Source organism: Rhinoderma darwinii, chromosome 2 (genome assembly GCF_050947455.1).
Source record: "Rhinoderma darwinii isolate aRhiDar2 chromosome 2, aRhiDar2.hap1, whole genome shotgun sequence".
Classification (NCBI taxonomy): Eukaryota; Metazoa; Chordata; class Amphibia; order Anura; family Rhinodermatidae; genus Rhinoderma; species Rhinoderma darwinii.
This window is the reverse complement of record NC_134688.1, coordinates 381,321,145-381,347,023: the sequence shown is the minus strand read 5'-3', so window position 1 is coordinate 381,347,023 and position 25,879 is coordinate 381,321,145. Positions and strand designations below refer to the sequence as shown.

The following is a 25,879-nucleotide window of genomic DNA, read 5'->3' as shown; positions in this document are numbered from 1 at the left end:
CACCTCCGTGAGGAGAAGTTAAAAATGTATCTCAGGCAGCACCCTCCCTGACTGCAGGGCGGCAGTATTGTGGCAGATATGGTGATCCAAACATAAAAAAATACATAATGACGTCACTGATACCCCGCCGCTCACATTGTGCTGCTGCCTGGTACCTGCCGATCTCCACTTCCTGCTTCAGCAATGATGTTTAAAATCAGGGATATGTAAGAACCAGCAAAAAGAAAACACGTATACTAGTCTGCACCTTTCAAATTGGTAAGGTATTTTTATTGCAAAATTAAAAGAATTACAAAACAAATCAGTTACAAAATCCACAAACATTGTAGCCATAGGCATACTGATTGCCATTGTGAGATCCTTCATTCTTTATGAGTATATTGTTTTGATGTTGCATTGTTATTTCCATCCGCTGTGTTTTCACATATTCATGCATTGTCGGCTCTCTGATGTATCATATATTTAAAATTATTTTGTGACCTTTGGCATGTTATCTACTTTCTCCATGTGAGATGTGTCCTTGAGCCCAATCAGGGGTTAGGACTTTAGTTTTGCACATGTCTGTGCATTTTTAACTGTTTTTAACTAATATTCAGTGTTTTTTTGTGATTTTTTGATGTTGCAATAAATATACCTTATCAATTTGAGAGTTGCAGTCTATTATAAGTGTTTTATTTTTGCTGGTTCTCATTGTCTTTGGTTTACACGTTGACTGGCACTCCCATTTATACATATTCAGTGGTGCCCACTCTAGTTTTTTTATATGTAGACACATGAATATGCGACAGCTACAGCCAATTACTTGCCGTATCTGTCCATTCCGCTGCTGCCTGGCACCCCTGTGTTCTCTACTTTCTGCTGCAGTGATGACCCGCCATTCATATTAAAGTCCGAGGAAACTACTTTAACATTTAGTAAAACGTGGTAAAAACAGACGTCATAGCACGAAGCAGAGATGTGGTCAGAAAACAATCCAAGTTCAGTACAGAGATAAGCAGCAACCGGTGGTAGCGTGAGGCTGAGACATGGTCAGAAAACAATCCAACGTTGGTACACAGATAAGCAGAAACAGATTGTAGAGTATGGGAAAGACGTAGTAAGGAAACAATCAAAGTTCGGTACACAAATGAGCAACAACAGCTTGTAGAGAGGTAGAAAGAAACTAGACTACAGGCAGGTAGCTCAATAGTCTGGCAAAGGGGAAGCGCAAGGGCCAGACTTATACAGAAAGCCAGAAGAATGAAACCAAAGGCAAGAAATCCAGAAAGGCAAAAATCAAGAGAACCTAAACAATAGATTCAGAAAACGAGCTGTCCAGTTGAGTGAGAAGCACTGTGTTATTAGTAATCAATGTAAAAATCAAGGTTGTTTCAAAGGGTTCACTTACTTTCTCTTGCAACTCTATATTGCCAAATTGGAAGCATGAATATGCCAGAAATGTCTACGGTTGGAATTCTCCTTTTAGGAAAATGTTATACTCCTACGCTCATTTAGATCTGATCTTGGTATTGGTTGAAAAAAATAAAAAAGCAGCAAATGAATCACAACTGTACTGGGTAAACCTGGCCTCAGTCTTATATGTCTGGTAGCTGTTCATTATTCTCCATATGTCAGTGTGTCACTTCCTGAGGGTCATAGTTCATACAGTAGAAATTCTATCCTTTCTGCTGCCTGAGGAGGAAAGTTAATGGCGTCATGTTGCCCACAACTGGAGATGAAAAAGTAGATAGGCACATGTGGTGCACACAGTTTGACCTGAAGGGTAATTTGAGGTGTCAGGAAGTTACAGAATCTTATCAGAGGCTGTTGCACGTAGTGTTTTCGATATATAGACAAAGGAATATGCAGCCAATTACTGGCCGGAGCTGTCCATTCCGCCACTGCCTGATCCCCCGCCGTTCTCTACTTTCTGCAGCAGCGATGATGCGCCATCCGTATTAAAGTAATGGAAAACCACTTTAACATTCAGTAAAACCATGGTAAAAACACATGTATTTGCATGCAGTTTTGTTGCAGTATGGGTACCCACACATGTAGTGGATTTGCAGGCAGAAAACATGTTGTTGAACATTTTTCACAAAGAAATCAGAGCAAAGAATTCACACTTTTTAATGCAGAAGTAGCATAATCCGTTGTAAATCTGCGGTGTAACACGAGCTGTGGAAAATCTGCTACTTTATTGGGTCTCCTATTGGTGCGGCTCCAGGGGCATAACAATAGGGGCGCAGAGGTTGTGGGTAAACCAGGGCCCTAGAGCCAAAAAAGGTCCATCTGTCCCATATGAGGAGAGCTGTACTATAAATGATGCATTATAGTTGAGGGTCCGGTTACAGATTTTGCATTGGGGCCTAGGAGCTTTAAGTTACCCCTCTGTATGGCTGTCTGCTGCACCATTACAGCATAGGCTATATTCACATAAGCGTTTCCATTTTTTCTGCTCTGTCACAACAAAGAGAAAATAGAAGCGACGAAATCCATTGACTTTAATGGGTTCCATCGGGTTTCCGTAATTTTGCTGGACAAAAGAGCGATGCATACTGCAGCATTTTGTCCAGTAAAAATGACAAAATCTGCGACGGAGGCCCCTAACGGAGCCTCTGACACAGATGTGAACAGAGCAGAGCACAAGTGTGAATATACGATTAAAGGGAATCTGTCAGGAAACTCCTGATGTGACTGTCGCTATATGGACAGTGACGTCGGGAGCAGGGCTTGAGTCCCGGGCAGAGTGCCAGCTGATGCTTTACTCAGGGGGTTCCAGCGATGGGCAATGTGCTAGCCCCTTGCGGTCAAGCGCTTGATAACACGCTGACACGAACAGTACAGAAAGCAAGCCCTCAGCCGTGTCAGCGTGTCATCAATTTCGGAAAACTACAAGACTTCTAGCACCAATTCACTGGGTTTGAAATGAACGATTCAGTACAGAATTAAAATGAAAGTACATTAGTAAGTGGATTCACTGAAAAATTGATAATAAATGTCGTTCCAATATTGTTAAGTATGGTTCACCGCCTGAAAGAACGATTAAAAAGTATAGTTTATTAATTGTATTTATAAAATTGTGGCTCAACCAGCCACTGATACCAGACCAGGCATAAGCAAGCGATTTGCGACAGGAGAAAATGGTTCAGAGTGAATGATGTCTCTCACACCTAAATACCAACTCTCCTGCTTATAGTATAAATTCCGCTATATCCTTGCCATAAATCACTATCTATATAGATCCTACGCGTTTCCTCATCACACTTAAGGTGATGTTTCCTCAGGGATTCATAGATAAAAATTGTTTAATTGTAGTTAAATTCTAAAGTGTTTCAATAGTTGCAATGTTACAGCACTGGATAGCACTGTTCATGTGCTGATTGTTAGCCTCCAGACGCATGCACGGCTCTGATACACTGGCCGTACACGCGCCGAAAAGACCCATGGTTTAAAAGGCTGAGAGCCCGCCCTCAAAAGGTCGTCCCCGGGGCAAACCACCAATCCGCGTCATACACGACAAACTGTGACGTGCCGGAGGCGGCTCCCCGCGGACCTAGCAACCAGTGAGGGTTCCTGAACGCCGAACGCGTCCATAGTAACTAGGGGACGCTAAACGCGGCTCCTGAACTGTCAGTCGACAGCAATACACATATGGATATAGTTAATGTAGCACACGGCAGTGTAAAAGAACAAGGCCGTGTAGGTACATTGGGAGGTAAGTCATCATGAGAGCCGTCTCGGTCAGAGACTACACTCCCGGACGTGACACAGTTAGTGTCCATTTATCCCAAACGTCAGCCAGGGATCACAGATACAAACAGACAGCGTCCATAGCATCGCCGAAAAAGTATGTTAGATAAAAGGTATGGGGGATGCAATCCACAATATTAATCATCCCGTCCCAATTTTCCTATTAGAAGGTCGCACGCACAGGCACAGCTCGCGCCCACTGATCGGTGATACACAGGAACCATCAACTGGTGACATACTTTAGGGGATATCAATACCAGATGTAGGAGTATACAGGGTCAGAGGAGGTACAACAAGAACCGGGAGAACTAGAACGCGGAAAAACGCGGTCAAAAAACGCATGGTGTGCATGGAGGACAAGGGCCGATTAATCAAAAAATAAATAAATATATATATCCAAGAGTGGCATATATTTGCATGGTAAATATGGAAGACTCCCTAAATGTCACAGCAAGCCATAGGGTCACATTATGTGATTAAAGGAAACAGGAATAAGAGATTTGTTAGTTAATGCCATGAGGGTTAATTGTCTGCATTCTAAATATCCATTCTGCCTCTTTTTGTAATATTTTCTTATCCAGGTCCCCACCTCTCAGGAGGGGTCTCACATGTTCTATTCCCTGGAAAACAAGGGCAGTAGCATCCCCGTCATGGCAGGACCACACGTGTCTTGATACCGGAGTGTCCACTTTCCTTCTGACATCCCCAATGTGGTCCCGAATCCTTCTCCTAAATTCCCTTTTGGTCTTACCCACATATTGTAGGCCACACTTACAGGTAATCAAGTAAACAATGCCCTTTGTTTTGCAGTTTATGAATGACCTGTTGTCAAAGGTTTTGCCAGTTTGGGTGCTCGTGAAGTTCTTGCTACATAATATGGACACACATGCTTTGCATGTTCCACATCTGTATGTCCCTTTGGTACTGTTAACCAGCCAGGTACTACACGGTGTCATCGGTTGTAAATGGCTATGGACCAGTCGGTCCCTGAGATTGCGTCCCCTTCTATAGGTAATGAGCGGGGCGTCCCCAACCAGGGCCCCCACATCCGGATCTGCCTTAAGAATGCCCCAGAAGCGTTTGAGCACTTCCCTGACCTCTCTGTTGGCCGAGTCAAAAGTACCAATGACCCTAATTTGTTCTTCATTCGTTTCCTTCGGTTTCGGGTTAAGCAGGTCATCTCTATTGCACCCGAGTGCATTCTGATATGCCCCTCTCAACACATTCCTGGGGTATCCCCTATTTCTAAATCTGTTCTCTAGGTCACGTGCGGATATCCTAAAATCCGTAATGGTAGAGCAATTCCTCCGTGCCCTGAGATATTGGCCCTTTGGTATCCCTCTCTTCAGGTTAAATGGGTGCCAGCTTTCCCACCGTAGTAGGCTATTGGTCGCCGTCTCCTTGCGATACATATTGGTCTCCAAAATCCCCATGTCCGTCTTCGAGATCGTAATGTCCAGAAAGGTGATCCTAGTGTCTTGAATTTCAGATGTAAAGAAAAGACCTAATTCATTGGCATTCAAGATCTCCACAAATTCCTTAAATTCCTCCCTGGTCCCTGTCCACAGGATCAGGACATCATCTATGAATCTCAGCCAGAGCAAGATAGATGATGACCATTTGTCCATCAAATCACTGAACACAACCTCTTTTTCCCACCAACCCAGATATAGGTTGGCAAAGGTGGGTGCACATGGACTACCCATGGCCACTCCTCTGAGTTGATGGTAGATCTTCTGATCAAATAAAAAGAAGTTGTGCTCCAGGACAAACCTAAGTAGTTCAATCACAAATTTATTGTGGGCCTGGTATTGTATCCCTTTATCCATCAAGAAGTGTTCAATAGCTCTACACCCCTGACCATGTGGAATGGAGCTATATAGGGACTCAACGTCTAAAGATGCCAATAGAGTCTCACCATCGCAGCGTATACCCTCAAGTCTTCTCAGCACATCCATTGTGTCCCTCACATAGGATGGCAGGGACACAACGAACGGCCTAAGAACCTGATCAAGGTACAGGCTAGCGTTTTGTGTGAGACTATTGATGCCCGATACAATGGGGCGACCCTTCAACGGGTTCACCCCCTTGTGTACCTTAGGTAAGCTATAAAACGTTGCCGTTTGCGGGTACTCCGTTAAAATGAATCTCATTTCCCTATCATTTATAAGGTTATCCGATTTCGCCGGACCAAGGATGTCCTTTAATTTCTCTTTGAAGGTGGTCATCGGGTTACTGGTAAGGACCCCATAGCAGTTACGATCATCCAAAATGTCGTGACACATCCTGCTGTATTGTGATCGATTCATCACCACTATATTCCCCCCTTTGTCAGAGGGTTTTATAATGATATTGTCATCCCTCTCTAGAGATAACAGAGCTGCCATCTCTCTAGTGGAAAAGTTAGAACCATGCTCCTTTTGATTGATCAATTTAAGTTGGTCCTCCACTACCTTAACAAAAACATCAATGCGGGTGTTGTCACTAAGGGGTGCATATTTGGTTGACGGGACCCTTAGCTCCGTAAATGGGCCCTTGCCCTCCTCCCTGTGACCCTCCTCCCATAGATCCTCCAGCAGTCTAAAATGTGGGAGATCTTCTTCCATGATTCCTAATTCAAGGCATTGCCGTTTGTTATGCATCTTGAAAAACTTTTTCCACTTAAGTTTCCTGGCAAAGAGGTTGAGATCCTTAACCCACGTGAAAAGATTAAATTTATTGGTCGGGACAAATGAGAGACCCTTGCTAAGCACCTCCACCTCCTCTCCTGTGAGATTGCGTGTGGAGAGGTTAACTATCTGGAGTCTATCACTGTTCCCTACTGAAGTGCCTATAACTCCCTTCTGTCTCGCAAAAGGTAGTCTGAGATCGGGTGGTTCTTGGCTAAAAAACCACCCCGATGCTGACTCTTTCCTCTATCTCTGCCTCTAAAGTTTTGACGGGTCTGGTATCTACCAGTTTCGTTCCCTCCCTGACCTCTTCTGGGTGGATTTCTACCAAACTCTGAGTCCGATTGTTCCTGCTCTGATGAGGAAGGATCGGTATCAGGCTCATGAGAAAGACCAGTCCTGGCACTATAGTCAAAGATTCTTCCTTCTTTGAAGTCCACAGTGTCACGTACAAATTGGAAATGTTTCCTTTCTTTAATGTGACACGTGAACTTCTCAACTGTTTGTTGTAGAACAGCCTCCTTTCTTTCGTATTCTGAGTTGTTGTTAAATTTTTTAACTGCAGTAATACACTCTTTTAGTTCTTGACTACTACGTGCCAGGCTGATATGTTCCTCCTCTAACAAAATTCCCATAAACCTCAATGAGGATTCGATCGATTCTTTCTCCCACTTTTTTAAAAGCTCAGGGGAGCGAACCCTCACTGCAGGGATAAGGGAAATTCTCAGGCCCCTTGGAACAATTTTGTTTTTGATGTACGTTTCTAGAGTTTGGATTTCCCACCAGGATCTAATGTGGTCTTTATATACTTTAGTTAGTTGTCGAAAAGAGGCAGTGATGCTTAGATTTTGAGACTGCGGTATCAGTTCTTTGTCTGAGAAAACCTCCCTAGCTTCTGTAAACCATTTGTCGGTATTGATGTCACTCGTAAAAACGCCCCTTGGAACACACATAATACACGCCCAGTTGGACTTTTACTTTAAACACGCCCAGTTGGACTTTAAGCAAGCCTCATTTGCATAAATACAAAAATGGTCATAACTTGGCCAAAAATGCTCGTTTTTTAAAAATAAAAACGTTACTCTTATCTACATTGCAGCGCCGATCTGCTGCAATAGCAGATAGGGGTTGCAAAATCTGGTGACAGAGCCTCTTCAACTTCACATAAAATATAAAACAAAGCAATTTTTGTTTCCCGGATAACCCCTTTAAATTCTGCCGCTGCTGATTTTGGGCAACCTGTATAGTAAGTTCCGCTTTATTATGTTCCATCGCGTACACTAGAGTGCATTTCTCTTAAGAGGAAGAGTCTCTTGTTCTCTGCAGCTGCATCTGCCCGGGAACCTGCTGGTAAGCTATAGTCTAGTCAATCCCTCGCACAAACAGCATTTTCTGTTTCGGCGCCTGCCACTGATTTGTTGTTCGCTGAAGAACTCCAGGTTGGTTTTGCATATTCTCTAAAGTATGAACCCAAGTGCCAACCCGTTTGCCACTAACATCAATTCTGCTGCTACAAGGGCTGTTCATAGTTGTTTTCCGAATCCCTGCATTTACATATTATATATTATTTTTATTCACAGCAAAATGTTTGTTGATTCTATCGCTTTCATCTTCTACAATAAAAAAAGGGTTATTCAGGAAAACTCTGCAGATCACAGATTCAAATGCAAAATTATTTTCTGATAATAATCACATTTTAATTTAAGCAATGTATTCATTTTTCTATTTACATTTTCTATTTACATTTTCTTTTTAATGTTTTTTTCTGTGTTCTCCCAAATGTATAAGCACTGCACTCTCCCAATGCACTGTAAGGCTATGATCACATCTGCATTGTGGCTTCCGTAAGGCTGTGACGAATCCGTCACATAATGAGCACCAGTGGAACCCGATAGACCCCACTTACATAATGGGGTTCATCGGGTGCTGCCAAGGTTTTGATCGCTTTGATGGGAAAAATAGCGTTACACACATAATGTAAACCGAGCCCAATTCTAGAGCATCATGAATTTACAGTACTGAAAACCTGCCAACTATTGTGACAATTACAGGCAGAGAAGTAGGAAAGAGGGAGCAATCATTAATGTAACTTGCAGATTTCTATCATGCGAGGTCTCTAGAATTCTGGGTGGCACTTCAAACTACAAGTCTTGTGCTAATCTTGACTTTAAGACAATCTACAAGTTTTGCAGTACCAAAGAAGATAAATGATTACTAGAAGACAATAAAAACTTCTGAATATACAAAGCTAAAAAAAAACTTCCCAGCAATATGAAAGCAATATAATTATTCATATTAATACTAGTAATTACCAAATATTAAACTATATAGTTCTAATCCAGGGAGCATAGATAGTGGTGTGGCCCATTATAAAATAAAAATAAAAATGTGGCCCATTCCTGGTTTTGATGCGTTACCACAAACCCCATTTGGTACAAGAGGGCTCATGACTTTTTTGGCTCCCTATCTTTCAAGTGTCTTCGGCCAGTTTCCTCTCACATGTTTATTAATGTTGCAGGACCTGTGGAAACAGCTAGCCATGTGCAGGTTCAGACTGCACATGGAAAAAAGGAAAGGGCATACTTGCCAAATTTTGGAAATGTCTTTCAAGGAGATGTCGGAGCTGCAGCGCATGAAATTTATTTGAGTAAACCACGCCCCTATTTAAAGGATACACCCCTTTACAAGGCAGGCTATCCTGCGTTTTCAGGCTGACATACTGTTTAACATTATAAATGTGAACTGTATTTTGATGTTTATAAGAATAAGAGCCCCTGAATTAACACATGACACAGACCAGACTCCCCCTAAATAAATAACCAAGAGAAGACTCCCCCTAAATCAAAAGACCCCAGATCAGACTACTATCCTCTTAATACAGACCCCAGATCAGACTACTAGCCTCTTAATACAGACCCCAGATCAGACTACTATCCTCTTAATACAGACCCCAGATCAGACTACTAGCCTCTTAATACAGACCCCAGATCAGACTACTATCCTCTTAATACAGACCCCAGATCAGACTACTAGCCTCTTAATACAGACCCCAGATCAGACTACTATCATCTTAATACAGACCCCAGATCAGACTACTATACTCTTAAAACAGACCCCAGATCAGACAACTATCCACTTAATACAGACCCCAGATCAGACTACTATCCACTTAATACAGACCCCAGATCAGACTACTATACTCTTAATACAGACACCTGATCAGACTACTATCCTCTTAATACAGACCCCTGATCAGACTACTATCCACTTAATACAGACCCCGGATCAGATTCATTTCCACTTAAAACAGACCCCAGACCATATGACTATTATCCCCTTAATACAGAACCCAAATAGGACGACTACTATCCTATTAATACAGAACCCAAACCTCACTACTATACTGTTATACAGACCCCAGACCAGACTATTCCTTATAGAGACCCAGACCATATACAGCACCAATAACGCAGCATGCCAGAGACAGGTAATGTATAATTCCATAGACCCCCGTTATCTATATGGGAGGGCAGTCTGGGACTTGTAGGTCCTCCATTGTCTATTGTATGGGAGCACCCTTTCAGACCCCTTTCACCTCGTCCCCATTTTGTGAGTCTCCCGGACATTCCGGTAGAGTTGACAAGTACGGGTAAGGGGACCCACTTGAATTTATCCATTCTCTCCATGGCCTCCACAGTAGCTGTCTCTATGATACGTACACCATTGCTTGTTCCACAATATGTTTTATATGTGGGATGACAACCATGATGAGAGTGTAAACATTTATGTAATATTCATAGAATATGCCAAAAATGCTTGATATTTGGGAATCAGATTGCTGGAACCCCCACAATCCCATGTCGCTTGCTTGCAGAGGAAAGATGATCACAAATGTATTGGCATTCTCTATTGGAGCATTGACTTGGCAGTTGCTGTATATAATCATACAGTAAAATGGAGAGTGCCAGTACATGCAGAACCACATCTCCTCTTCAGCAAATTCTGATACTTTGTTTAGGGCCCCACTGATCAAACATTTCTGGCATAAATGTTTGTTGTGGGTAAACCCCTTTACTAGTGACAATTGTACTTGGAAAGCTATTATAGAAATAGTAAAGATGAGCGGTTATGTAGCAGACTTAATGCTCTATCCCTTGTTGTATGTAACTACTAAGCCTTCTTAGCATCATTGATGTCAATCCAGTTCTTAGTGAGGACGGATGAGTCATCATAGGCTTTCATGCAATCTGGTGCATTGCAACTGGTATTTCACACTCCGCAATTTGTGATCAGCAATGCGGTCCAACGGGTATTTCCAGTAACCAGCTACTCTGAAACAAGAATTGTTGTCTGATACTTGTTATCTCCTAGACACATCTTCAAACCAATTGTACTTTACTGACATTTGAGAAAACAGTTACCATCAAACTAAATTGTTCTAAAGCTTTGATATTCTCTGTGCAAAGCGTAAAGTGTCCTACTTTTTACATGTCATGAATGTATCACTGCATTGATAGACATCTTGTATAATATCTTTTATTTTATATAATGTTGTTTTCCCTTTCTTGTTTAAAGGGAACCTGTCATCATTTGTTACCTCCTGAAGTGGTGCCAACACGCTCTAGATCAGGACTCGGCCGGGTAAGTGGGCCGCATATAGAAAAAATGTGAAGTTGACGGGCCGCATTACTTTTAAATTTGATACAATACAAAATTATTGTTAATCAATTAGTTATTTGAACTACTATAACAATACTATATTACTATAACAATACTACATCACTATAATAATACTACATTACTATAACAATACTACATTAATATAACAATACTACATTACTATAATATTACTATAACAATACTATATTACTATAATAATACTACATTACTATAACAATACTATATTACTATAACAATACTACATTACTATAATAATTCCACATTACTATAACAATACTACATTACTATAATATTACTATAACAATACTATATTACTATAATAATACTACATTACTATAACAATACTACATTACTATAACAATACTTCACTACTATAACAATACCACATTACTATAATAATAGCGTTAGGTTTAAACTTAACGGAAATTTGCGAGTTTTCTCCGTGCTTATTTTAACAATCCAGTTTTCCAGTTTAAGTGTCGCTAAATGCAGTCCGGTGGCTCAGTTGGCAGCGTTTGGCAGACACACGAATGTCAAGATTGGGCAGCCCCTTTTTAGATAGTGCCACAGAGCCCTCTGTAGATAATGCCACTGTGCCCTCAGTAGATACTGCCACAGTGACCTCTGTAGATACTGCCACAGTGCCCTCTGCAGATACTGCCACAGTCCCTCTGTAGATAATGCCACAACCCCCCCTAAATAATGCCACAGTGTCCTCTGTAGATACTGGCACACACCCATCCATAGATAATGCCACAGTGGGCTTTGTAGATAATTCCACAGTGCCCTCTGTAGATAATACCACAGCGCCCTCTGTAGATACTGCCACAGTGCCCTCTACAGATAATGGCACATTGCCCTTTGCAGATAATGCCACAGTGCCCGCTGTAGATAATGCCACAGTGCTCTCTGTAGATGCTGCCACAGTGCCCCCTGTATATAATGCCACAAACACCCCTTCTACATAGTGCCACCCCCGCCAGTAGATGGCTCCATTGGGGCTCCCTCTAGGAGTGGAATCCCCAGACAGAGCATCGCCAATGCTTTGGCCGGGGATTCCTCTGCTGGAGGAGCCCCTGATGTCACTGTCCATAGACAGTGACGTCAGGGGATCCTCCTGGACCGCAATTTTATGTCAGGGGCAACCACAGAGCCAGTGTCCCAGTGCAGAGCACTAGTATATGCTCTGTTCCGGAACTCTGGGAGCCACTGACATCAGTGTCCATATATGGACAGTGATGTTAGGGGCTTGCCTGGAGCTGTAATGCCGGAGAAGAGCCGCTTCTAGCATTCTGCCCGGGATTCCAGCTCTGCTCCTGACATCACTATTCATATATGGACAGAGATGTCAGGGGCAACCCCAGAGCTGGAGTTCCCGGGCAGAGCGCTAGTAGCGCTCTGTCCGGGACTACAGCTCTGCTCCTGACATCACTGTCCATATATGCACAGTGATGTCAGGGGCAACCCTAGAGCCAGAGTCCCGGGCAGAGTGCTATTAGTGCTCTGCTCTGGGACTCCTTCTCTGGGGAAGCCCCTGACATCACTGTCCGGGACTCTGGCTCTGGGGAAGCCCCTGACATCACTGTGTATATATGGACAGCAATGTCAGGGGATTTCATAGAGTCCCGGAGCAGAGCCTATACTAGCGCCTCTGTGTCCAGTGGACCATAGATGACAGCCTCAGCGGCTGCATGCGGCTTGAGGGCCGTGTGTTTGAGACCCCTGCTCTAGATCATGTCCCTCACTATATGCAAATGAGACCTGAAGTGTCTGCGGGTATATACTCCTTTTCGAGACGTCCGGCATTTTCAGCGCTAGACCAATTTATCTTTTCTTGATTGATTTGCCTCCTGTGTTATCCACACTCTTCTCCAAATTTTGCTTTTGTGCTATACTGCAGTAAACAAGCGCATTGGCTTCAACTCCCTTCTGTGCATGCACCTGTCCCCATCTACGTTCCAAGGTGATTGTGGTGAGAATTTGAAAGGACAAAAAATCATGGCAGAGTCCGTAAGTATGGAGGCATTCTCCACAAGAAGAAAGGATGCTAGTAGAGAATATCTAGTATATCTATGTAATCGTATACATGCAGACAGAAATACTGAAAGATAGATATGTGTGTGGTGCTTACATTTTGTTTGCTCAATTTACAGTCCTGGCCAAAAAAATTTGAGACGGACACAAATTTTGGTTTTCACAGTTTGCTGCATCAGTGGTTTTAGATCTTTTAGTCAGATGTTTCTATGGTATACTGAAGTACAATTATAAGCATTTCATAAGTTTTTTTAAATAATTTTAATGACAAATACATCAACTTTATGCAAAGACTCAATATTTACAGTGTTGACCCTACTTTTTAAGTCTTCTGCAATTTTCCCTGGCATGCTGGATATCAGCTTCTGGGCAAAAACCTGACTGATGGCAACCCATTCTTGCCTAATCATTGCTTGGAGTTTATCACAATTTCTGTGTTTTTGTTTTGTCCACCCGCTTTTTTAAAGATTGACCACAGGGACACAAAATTTCAATGTTTTTTTACCGAGCCACTTAGTTATTACTTTTGCCTTGTGACCTGTGCTCCATCATGCTGGAAAAAGCAGTGTTCATCACCAAATTGCTCCTGGATCGTTGGGAGAAGTTGCTCTTGGAGGAAGTTTAGATACCATTCCCTATTCATGGAAGTGTTCTTAGGCAAAATTGTGGGTGAGCCCACTCCCTCGGATGAAAAGCAACCCCACACATGAATGGTTTCAGGATGCTTTAGGGCTTGTCCACACACGACGGAATTGTTGCAGAAAATTTACGCAGGAATTCCATTAAGTCAAAGGCTTTCCGATGCGGAAAAACGCACTATTTCCTGCGGTTTTTGCGGCAGAAAATGGTGCGTAAATTGCTGCGTTTTTCTCAATGTTAGGGGGGATTCACACGAGCGTGTATTCGGTCCGTGCGGGCCGCGTGGTTTTCACGCGGCACGCATGGACCAATACAAGTCTATGGGGCAGTACAGACAGTCCGTGCTTTTTGCGCAGCGTTTGTCTGCTGCGCAAAAAGCGCGACAGGTTCAATAACTCTGCGTATTTCGCGCATCACGCACCCATTGAAGTCAATGGGTGCGTGAAAATCACGCGCACCACACGGAAGCACTTCCGTGGGACGAGCGTGATTCGCGCAACAGCAGTGAAAAGGATGAATGAAAACCGAAAAGCACCACGTGCTTTTCTGTTTCCGAACATCCAAACGGAGTGTCTTTGCGATTAGCGAAGCCGGACAAGCGTACCGAACTTCACCGGGTTCGGCCAAAGTCGTTTTGGCCGATCCCGGCAAAAAAATTATCGGTACGCGACGTCAGGAGATAGTCACTGTCCATGGTGCTGAAAGAGTTAAACTGTTTCAGCACCATGGACAGTGACTTGCGATCCCAAAATACATTAACCTGTAAAAAAAAACGAAGTTCTAACTTACCGATTACTCCTGTCTCCTTCCTGCAGTCCGACCTCCCGGGATGACACTTCAGTTCAAGTGACAGCTCCAGCCAATCACAGGCCAAGCACAGGCTGCAGCCAATCACAGGCCAAGCACAGGCTGCAGCCAATCACAGGCTGCAGCGGTCACTTGGACTGCTGCGTCATCCAGGGAGGTGGGGCCCGATGTCAAGAGAGGCGCGTCACCAAGGACGCGTCACCAAGGCAACGGCCGGGAAGTTCTCGGTAAGTAGGAACTTTATCTTTTTTTTTTACAGGTTTTTCGCTGTTGTGTTCGGCATTCACTGTCGAGGGTGCTGAAAGATTTAGCTCTTTCAGCACCTTGGACAGTGACGGGCGTTGACAAGCCTCATCTCTATGATGCCGGCTGCGCGAAAATCACGCAGCCGCGCATCAGACACGCATGACACACGCAGCTGTCAAATGGTTTTTGCGCTCGCAAAACGCTGCGTTGTTTGCGCGCGCAAAAACGCAACGTTCGTGTGAATCTGGCCTTAGGAGATGGAGACATCTCCTCTGAAAAACGCGGCAATTCTGGACACTTTCCGTAGCAGGAATTGACATGCTGCGGTCCAAAAAATACGCACTGTGGGTCAATTTTAGCTCAGAAATTTAACGCAGCATGTGAATGAGATTTGTTAAATCTCTTCCACTATGCTGTTACTGTATTATGCTGCTTTTTTTTCCGGCCGTAAAAAATTGCGGCGATTCAGCAGAGTGTGCACGAGCCCTTAGGGTATGTGCACACACACTAATTACGTCCGTAATTGACGGACGTATTTCGGCCGCAAGTCCCGGACCAAACACAGTGCAGGGAGCCGGGCTCCTAGCATCATACTTATGTACGATGCTAGGAGTCCCTGCCTCGCTGCAGGACCACTGTCATGTACTGAAAACATGATTACAGTACGGGACAGTTGTCCTGCAGCGAGGCAGAGACTCCTAGCATCGTACATAAGTATGATGCTAGGAGCCCGGCTCCCTGCACTGTGTTCGGTCCGGGACTTGCGGCCGAAATACGTCCGTCAATTACGGACGTAATTAGTGTGTGTGCACATACCCTTACTGTTGGCATGACACAGGACCCATGGTTGTGGTCACCTTTTTTTTTCTCAAATACCCTTGAAGGACACAGGTAGCTGGTGGACAAAGATTAAGGACAAAACACCAAATTGCCAATGGCAAATGAAATAGCCCTTGTGTCCCAGATACCCACTAGGTACTAAACTAATACTAAAATGTTACTTTTATTTATTTTAATCATAGTAGCAAAAGACACATAAGCAATTAAAATGACAACGCGGTCTGATGGTCTAAGTTGTGGTGGCTTTTAGGCACTTTGCTGAAAAGTATCATCTGTGATTTATCATAAATTGAGTTATTTTCTTAAGGTAGCTATTAATTGAATTTATTGATCTACTATAGATCTGCACCCATCATGATTTAGTGATATTACCCAAGTTGGTTTTCCATTTTCCCTGGGATTTAAATGTGAGTTAGGGGTTAACTTATGACAGGTTCCCTTTAAATAGGACCTGTCAGGTCTCCTAACATGTCTATATTATTAGAAAAGAGGCGATGACGTCAGCATTCAAAAAAAGCGAGTCTGATTATTGTCCCATAGTACAGACGCTAGCAACGTTCCGGATCTAAGGGTATGTTCACATGGCTTAGCAAAATACGTCTGAAATTACGGAGCTGTTTTCAGGCGAAAACAGCTCCTGAATTTCAGAAGTTTTTGCAAGTACTCGCGTTTTTCGTGGCGTCTTTTACGGACGTTATTGGAGCTGTTTTTCAATGGAGTCAATGAAAAACAGCTCCAAAAACATCCCAAGAAGTGACCTGCACTTCTTTGACGCGGGCGTCTTTTTACGCGCCGTCTTTTGACAGCGACGCGTAAAATTACAACACGTCTGAACAGAACATCGTAAAACCCATTGCAAGTAATAGACAGATGTTTGTAGGCATAATGGAGCCGTTTTTTCAGGCGTAAATCGAGGCATAAAACGCCCGAATTACGCCTGAAAACAGTGCGTGTGAACATACCCTAATAGCTTGAAGAGGCTCACTTAGCGATGAAATGTTGCTGGTGTCTGTACTATGGAACAATAAAAAGATGAACTTTTTTTGGAATGCTGATGTCATTGCTTCTTCTTCCTGTTAATGTTTGAGTGGGCCCATAAAGAAGGTCTGTTGCATTCTTCTATCCCCATTTAAAGTGATGGTGGTGCTGTTCCCATCCCTGGTGGTGCTGTTCCCATCCCTATTTCTACAATATGTCTATTTTTGTACTCACTTGTATTTCCCATAAGATAAATAATTCTAGATCATCTTGTCTTATAACTTTGCATTGTACCATTACTCGGTTATTCTTCCTAGAAATGTATGAATAAATTGACAACTGGGTGTTACCATTTCCCTGGTAATTAGGGTGTGTCCCTACACAGTCTCACTTTGTCAGCACTGATTGGACAGTGTCAGTATATGTGGGGACACACCCCCAACTAATAACACCTAGTTGTCAATTTATTCATAGATCTTTGAGGAATAACAGAGGAACGGCAAAACGTAGAGTTCTAATAAAAAATCCTCTAGAATTGTTGTTTCATGAGGAATACAATTATTTTCTAAACCCAACATGTCACGGGAGGTGACCGGTCCTCTTTAAATAAAAAGCACCTTGGCAAATATGCTCAATTACACTATGTCCACATGTTTAGGCTACATTCATGAGAGGAGGATAATACGTATTCGTACCACTTTCAGCCGCCCTATGTGAATGTACCCTTATTATTATGCTCAGCTGTGACCAGGTAAGAAACATAAGGAAAAATGTTTCGAATCAGCATTTTTATATATAATTCTTTTGATTTAGTTTTGTAGGTATCCCGAAGTCAAGCTGATCACTCATGGTGGGAAGTGGTTTCATACTGTTGTGCACCCCAGCGATCTGCTACTGTAGTGATGGACCCGCAATGTAATTGCTTGCAACACTGGGAAAACCGAAGCATTGCCGGCCGTAAGTTACAATCAATGCAGTTCAACAGACTCTTGCCGGGCCCTTTCTAGGGAATATAAAAGGAGGCTGTCTGACTCTAGAATACATTAGATAGATAGATAGATAGATAGATAGATAGATAGATAGATAGATAGATAGATAGATAGATAGATAGATAGATAGATAGGATAGATGTGAGAGTAGATGGATAGATGTGAGAGTAGATGGATAGATGTGAGAGTAGATGGATAGATGTGAGAGTAGATGGATAGATGTGAGAGTAGATGGATAGATGTGAGAGTAGATGGATAGATGTGAGAGTAGATGGATAGATGTGAGAGTAGATGGATAGATGTGAGAGTAGATGGATAGATGTGAGAGTAGATGGATAGATGTGAGAGTAGATGGATAGATGTGAGGGTAGATGGATAGATGTGAGGGTAGATGGATAGATGTGAGAGTAGATGGATAGATGTGAGGGTAGATGGATAGATGTGAGGGTAGATGGATAGATGTGAGGGTAGATGGATAGATGTGAGAGTAGATGGATAGATGTGAGGGTAGATGGATAGATGTGAGAGTAGATGGATAGATGTGAGGGTAGATGGATAGATGTGAGAGTAGATAGATAGATAGATAGATAGATAGATAGATAGATAGATAGATAGATAGATAGATAGATAGATAGATAGATAGATAGATAGATAGATAGATAGATAGATAGATAGATTGATGGACAGATAAAGAGACTGTAGCTATGTATTTTGTATATATACATGAATGTATGTATATATTTCTTAAATATATCATTTTTCAAAAAAATATACATTTTATTGTGGCATTTCATTGTTGTGTGTGAATTTTATGGTGACTTTGCCTGTAGGTTTTCTGTAGTATCTTCTGATGGAATTTTCTAGCAGGTCTAGTGTTTTATACGGAGGGAGTGTCACCCACCAATCCCTATTCTCTGCATAGCAACAATATCACCAGGTCCCCGTGCTAGTTCGGTTCTTCTGCGTGTTCCTGCACACAGTTATAAATCAAAGAATATATTGTGATACATCCGTATATATATTTACATAACGTCACACAAAAATAAGCACATGCCATGAATGTAAGTACACGTTGTGTTATTTATTAAAATATATTTGACAAAATAAAAAAGGCTTCATTTGACTTATTTCTTATTTTGCATATGACAAGGAACCATTCCACATTCTATTTGACAGATGTATCATTAGTTCCAACATGATAAGAAATGAGGAATAGTCTATAAGTCATTGGCTCAACAACAGTCTCAGTCGTCTGCTTGTATCTCGCCATCTTATACAACGTGCAAAACAATGAGAAACGGATCACACAAAGAAGTGTGTGTCCGAGGAAATATTGGGGCTCACGTATCCATCTGTCAGACATATCCGTCAATTCTAATAGCTCCGACATATTTATTGGGTGTCACTTTTTCACATATTTTTCATGGAATGTCCGGCACGCACCAACAACGGCGGATCTATTGTCTATTGTCTTCCACTGTTTAGTGTCATGCCCGGCAGATTCTACATGTTCTAATGACTATTGATACACGAGCCCCATTACAGTTACAGTGGTGTTGCCTTTGCCCTGCGTCTCTCACCCTCTGCTCCAGTGCAAAACAAGCCATACATATTTACATTGTGTTTAAACAAAAAAAGTAGTGCAAAATCATGAAAGGCTGATGCAATCTGCACTAGAATTTCTATCACCGCACCCCACCCATCTGCCCATGACATTCCCTCAGCTCTTCATAACGGAGGCAAGGAACACGATACACACGTACGTCTCCGCCTGATAACCGGAGGTGCCCGATCATGGCTATATTAACCCCTCGTGACCCGAATTAGCTTACCGCACATCAAAGCGCTAAGAAACAAAAGAGGGTCCGTGCGTCACCATGCCAAGCGCCATCGCAACTGTGGTCGTTCACCAAGGCAGCTAGATAATGACAAGTCAGGGGCAAGGCAAGGGTTAATTGGGCTCGATGGATTCTTAGTCGCCGCATCTTTTCGTCGGTTACTATTTAAAAACCCGCTAACATCATAAGTTAAGACTGATGTATAGAAATATGATCCCTTACTCCCACGTCATCTCTTCAGTAAATTAAAAAAAATCATTAAAAAAAACAAAACTGAACCCGTCATAAAATAATAAAAATAGGATACTAATAATTAGAACAGTAAAAAAAATAAAAAATAAAAGCCACTATAGTCAATGGCCCCAGCTGCCAAATCCGATCTCCTCCTTGTATCTGTTGGTGAGGACGTTGGCTCTCCGGGTCAGTTTGCTGAGCACTGTGTGCAGGCCGGTCAGGTGGTAGTGGAAGAGTTTCTCCAGATCTTCCTCTCCATCAGAGTCCTCCAGTCTGTTCATGTCCAGATGGGTGAGTTTGTCCTTTTTCCTGTCATCTCCCTGCAGGATCCCCCACTCAATGTCATTCCTGATGGATTTCAGCAGGATGTAGTAGCTGTGCATGTCTCTCCGGGAGAAGTAATTGGCAGCCCCGATGCTGTTAGTCACCTCTTCCTTCATCTCGTCCATGCCCAGAGGTACGTCCCTCAGCAGACTGGGCACCATGACAGTCTGGTCCATGTTATTCACGGCTCCGATGAACCTGTTCATGGCGTTGAACAAGTTGTGCTTCTGGTTATAGGAATCCGAGATTTGCATCATTGTGGCGGTGTATGGCGATAGATCCTGGGCACCAGAAATGATCTGCTCCTGTGGAACGCTACAATCCGATCTTGTGGAGATGGTGATGGCAGTCACAGGCGATGGGCACCGGCTCCTGAGCTCATCTGCAGTGGTAGGAGCTTACACCGACTTACTGTAAAGCCTCTTCCTTTCCAGTGTCATGTAAATGGCTTGAGAGCGGAGTCAGTGTGTAGGAGCCACTCCCTATTCTCTTCTACATGCACCAGGCAACCGGCTTCCTCTCCGTGCCCAGCACGCTATATATACCCAGGGAGAAAGGTGGAACGCCAAGTGCCAGCCCCCTGCAGTACAGCAGGATAAAGCCGGTTCACGTATCTGAATGACCGAGGGTAACACTGACTTTACCAGAGGAAGCTCCTCCCCTTTTCTCCTCACCTCACATCCCTGCTGCCCAGTAAGGAGATCGGGCTGTTGCTTGGTAAACCCCCCCCACTCCTTGCATCATGCTCAGTCCCAGGCAGCACCTCACAAAACCACCAGTCTGTGCTGCACTGATCCACTAATAAAGGATGACATGATATGGGTGGAATATATATAACTATCTACTCTATTCATCTACAGTATCTAATATCTCTCTCATTATCTATCTCATATCTATCTATCTATCTATCTATCTATCTATCTATCTATCTATCTCATATCTATCTCATATCTATCTATCTATCTATCTATCTATCTATCTATCTATCTATCTATCTATCTATCTATCTATCTATCTATCTATCTATCTATCTATCTATCTATCTGAAACAAGCAGCACTGTGTGAGGCCCCATGCACACGACCGTAAATTCGGCTGTAATTACGGCCCCAATAAGTTCTATTGGCCACGGACACCTTTCCGTTACGCTACGGATGGGTGTCTATGCCGTAAAACTGCCGTGAATTATGGAGCATGTCCGTTTGTTCGTGTTTTACGGGCCATGCTCCCATACTGTGTAGCGAAGCACGGCCTGAAAATGCGGATGGCCACCGTCCGTGCCCGCAAACGCGCCCGTGATTACGGGCACGGCTGTGTGCATGGGGCCTAAGCTTCTTGTTAGGTGTGTCAGTGATATATAATCCTGATCATTGATGCAAAATATAAACTTCAAAAAACTCGCAGCACTCCCAGATGGTTCAAAATTCAAGTGATTTATTTACCCAAGGATGTAATGATGCCTGACGCACATGACCGTGTGTGCCACCCAAGCCCCATCCGTGATCTGCGGAAAGATAGGACATCTATCTATCTGTCTGTCTCTCTGTCTGTCTGTCTGTCTGTCATCTATCTAGGAGTCCAAAGCTGCACTGTAAGGGTAAGTTCACATGGGGCAGATACACTGCGTAAAGGTGGTGCAGTTTTTCGCCCGGGAATGTCCGCTGCGGAAAACTGCAGCATTAGCTGGCCTGCTGGCAGGCCGGTCTCCTTGGTTGACGTTTGATTCCATGTGACCCCCGCTGCAGCCTGTGATTGGCTGCAGCGGTCACATGAGATGAAACGTCATCCCAGGACGCCGGCCTGGATAACGTCAGAGATAAGTGTAAGGTGTTTTTTTTTCTCTAAGTTGCGATTTTTGCGGTGTAATCACGATTCCATTGAATTCAAAGGGGAAAACCTGCAACAAAGTACCGGCAAATCCACAACCACAATTGACATGCTGTGGCTTAAAAAACCGCACTGCAGAATCTCCTCATATCACGTACGTACGCAGCGTGTGGATGAGACTTCTTGAAATCTCATCCTCTCCTCTGTTACTGTATGATGCTGCGGATTTTCCACAGTATTTACTCCTCATGTGGACTAGCCCTAAGGGCTCATGTACACATCAATTATGTTCTTCAGTTTTATTAACAGATAGCACACTGACCCGTTCATTTCTATGGGGCCATGCACACATCAGTTTTTTCGCAGATCTGTGTGCCCCGATCCGCAAAATTCAGAGCATGTCCTATTCCTGTCAGTTTTTGCGAATCCGTCTTGCCCATTCTATTTAATGGTTTGTTAAGAAAACGGACGGCACGCGGAAACCATCCGTGTGCGGTCTGTGTTTTGCGGATACATGTTTTGCACCCATATAAAAGGTCACGGATGTGTGCATAAGGCCTTAACCAATACACTAAAAGTGCAGAGGGTGCAAATCCCAATATCCAGGATATGGGTCTCCTGTTATTAGATAAAGGAAAGGCAGCACTCCATGTTATAAAAGTGAAAAATAGTTGTTCATTCAATCCATATGCAACATTTCGATCCTATATAGGACATTGATCGATCGATCTATCTATCTATCTATCTATCTATCTATCTATCCCATATCTATCTATCTATCTATCTATCTATCTATCTATCTATCTATCTATCTATCTATCTATCTATCTATCTATCTATCTATCTATCTATCCCATATCTATCTATCTCATATCTATCTATCTATCTATCTATCTATCTATCTATCTATCTATCTATCTATCTATCTATCTATCTATCTATCTATCTATCTATCTATCTATCTATCTATCTATCTATCTATCTATCTATCTAATGTCTGTCTGTCTGTCTGTCGACATGTAGCATATTCTCCATTATGATGGCACCTGTCCAGAGTGAAGACAGACAAATATTGCAGAGGCTAATGATTTACTCTCTTGTTTGAAGGGAAGTTATAATTAAACATTAATCTAGAGGACATGGAGCTTCCTGATTCTGAGGAGAAGAGTGACACCATAGGAAAGGAGGTCAGCTTCCATCCATATATTTACCATACAGTCAGCAGATCCTATACTGACAATGATATGACAGATAACACTTGTGTTTTGTTCAGCGGAGGCAGCAGGTAAGCAGCTGCCAGCCACCTCTCAGACTGCTGAAATTCAACCTCTCCTTTTTTCACACAGGAAAAGTGTATAGCTCCCATAGATGCTCAGTTGATATCGTAACTGTCTTGTAAAAAAAAGTCTGTGTTAGGCTATGTTCACATCTGCGTCAGGGCTCTGTTCCGACGGAACGGAGCCCTGACTGACACAAACTGAAACCGTAGGTTTCCGTTTCCATCACCATTGATTTCAATGGTGACGGATCCAGTGCCAATGGTTTCAGTTTGTCTTCGTTGTGCAAGGGTTCCGTCGTTTTGATGGGATGAATACCTTAGTCGACTAAACTAAAACCTACGGTATTCATCCCATCAAAACCACGGAACCCTTGCACAACGAAGACAAACTGAAACCATTAGCACTGGATCCGTCACCATTGAAATCAAAGGTCATGTAAACGAAACCTATGGTTTCAGTTTGTCGGAACGGAGCACTGACCCAGATGTGAACGAAGCCTTAGGCCCGCTTTACACTACGCTTTTTTCTTTACGTTTAACGCATAAAAATTTCCCAGTGAATGCGCCAAATGCATAGCCCCAATGTATGTAATTGTGTGCCATACAGTTACATACCTTGCCCAAAGACTCCCATTCTAAAATAAGGTAGGGCGGTATACTTTTTTGCAGGATGCCTTTGCACTGAAAACCATAGTCATCTACAATTTTTAATACAATTTAAAAAAAATGTATATTAATGAATACCGGCCAAAAGGACACACTTTTATCATATATCCAGCCCATTATACCCCATGAATATGCTCGGCAGCATTCCCAGCGCATATGCTTAACGTACACAACCACAACATAGCCTGCAGTATGTAATACAGTCTGTATCTGTCCACACATTTGACATCACCTGTCCTGCCATGTGCTACAAGTGAAGAAATAAATGATACAAAGTAGGTATGGTGGAAAATATTCGTCACTTTGTGCCCCCATATAAACGTTAGGCACTGTTTGCCCACATATAGAAGTTAGGCCCCCAGTTTGTACCCCCATTAATTTACTGCCCTATGTAGATAGTGCCACACAGCCCCCCTCCCAGGTAGTGCCACACAGCCCCTGACGTTACTGTCCATATATGCCTGGGAGTGGTGTAGCTAAAGGCTCAAGGGCCCTGGTGCAAGAATTCAGCTTGGGGCCCCCCCCAGACCCCCTGCGCACTCCTATGCCCAGATCCCATGAATGCCCCCACAGTATAATGCCCCCATGGCTGCCTCCCACACAGTATAATGCCCCCATAGCTGCGCCCACACAGTATAATGCTCCCATAGCAGGCGCAGTTAATGCTGGAGCAAGGCTCCAGCATTCAACCCAATTGAATCTGCGTCCTGCGGACGCAAACTCAGTTGGAAGTGGGACCTGCGTGGTCAGCGCTGTGTGGCAACGGGGGCACTGCGGCTTAGGGGCACAGTCGTATGTGCGACCCCTATAGCTATGTCAGGCTGGAACACTGCTCCGGTCCTGACATCACTGTCCATATATGTCAGCAATGTCAGGGGCATTCCCAGAGACGGAGTCCCGGAGCAGAGCCGCTAGCGCTCTGCCTGGGACTCCTCTCCTTCTTAGAACTCTATCCATATATGAACGGTGATGTCGTGACGACAGCAGTGCCAGCACCCAGTGGCCGATTGGGCCCCCCCCCCCGTGTTTGCCGTGTGCTGACGCCGGCCTGAGCTCACTAATAGACTTCAGTGGGCGACGTGTTCTGCATAAACAAACCAAAATAGCACATGCGAGTTTCATGCCACGGACAAACGAAGCGTTGAAAAACACGCATGTGTGAATAGCCCCATTGATTTGCATGGGTCAGTGTGCTGTCAGTTATTTCAACGGACAGCACACGGACATAAAATACGGTCGTCTGAATAAGGCCTTAAAGGGAACCGGTCACCAGCATTTCACCTATTAAACCAGCAATACCTGGTGGAAGTGGGTGAAAAATCTTTTTTATGTAACCTATAATTCTCTTCTATGTAAGCTCTGTACCTTTAATATTCAGATTTTTATAGTTCCCGCGCCGTATGCTAATAAGCATAAGAGTCATATCTTAGTTTGAAAAGAGTCATATCTTCATTCCTCAAGCGTTTCTGAGTTAACCCTGCCTCCTTACTTTTGATTGACAGCTCCTCGCCTTCACCCCCTCACACAAAACCCCGCGCTCGATGTCCTGTTCCAGTACATGCGCACAACGGAACACCATAGTGGCGCATGCGCAGTAACTAGATTTGAGGTCCGGACGAAGCAGGGAAGGGTGTCAGACCATACATGACAGGCACATGCGCATTATCTCAGACGAGATTTCGGCATTCAGGGCAGGCCAGTTTTCGGCGGTGGGCGGGCATAAGAGGAACGAACTAAACTGATGGATTATTACCATAAAAGGCACTAAATGTTTGCAGACCGTTATTTACGGTCGGAGGAGTTTAGGAGAGGGGATAACGGCAATGAACTTTTGACAGCATCGGCCAGCGAGGGGTGAGTAGAGTTCAATAGGTGAAATGCTGGCGACAGGTTCCCTTTAAACCAATGTTTTCGCAGGTAAAGTTTAACTTTCTTGCATTCCCTTCTGTAAATCCTGCTGTACCTGTTCTATTTTTCTCCTAACAATGTAGTTATTTGTAGGCTCACATTATTCTAAGATGGCTTATTTATACAGGATGTCTTCTGCCTTTAGCAAATACTACTAAGGCCTCATGCACACGACCCCAGTTTTGTGCAC

At 43.4% G+C, this 25,879-nt stretch overlaps 1 protein-coding gene across 1 annotated transcript; it reads right to left on the bottom strand.

The window, feature by feature from the left end:
• Positions 1–18,674: 18,674 nt before the first annotated feature.
• Positions 18,675–20,650, bottom strand: MID1IP1 (MID1 interacting protein 1). The gene has a single exon (XM_075853958.1). It carries the CDS (start codon positions 20,265–20,267, stop codon positions 19,806–19,808), a length of 462 nt encoding a protein of 153 aa, XP_075710073.1. The 5' UTR covers positions 20,268–20,650; the 3' UTR covers positions 18,675–19,805.
• Between the last annotated feature and the right edge of the window lie 5,229 nt (positions 20,651–25,879).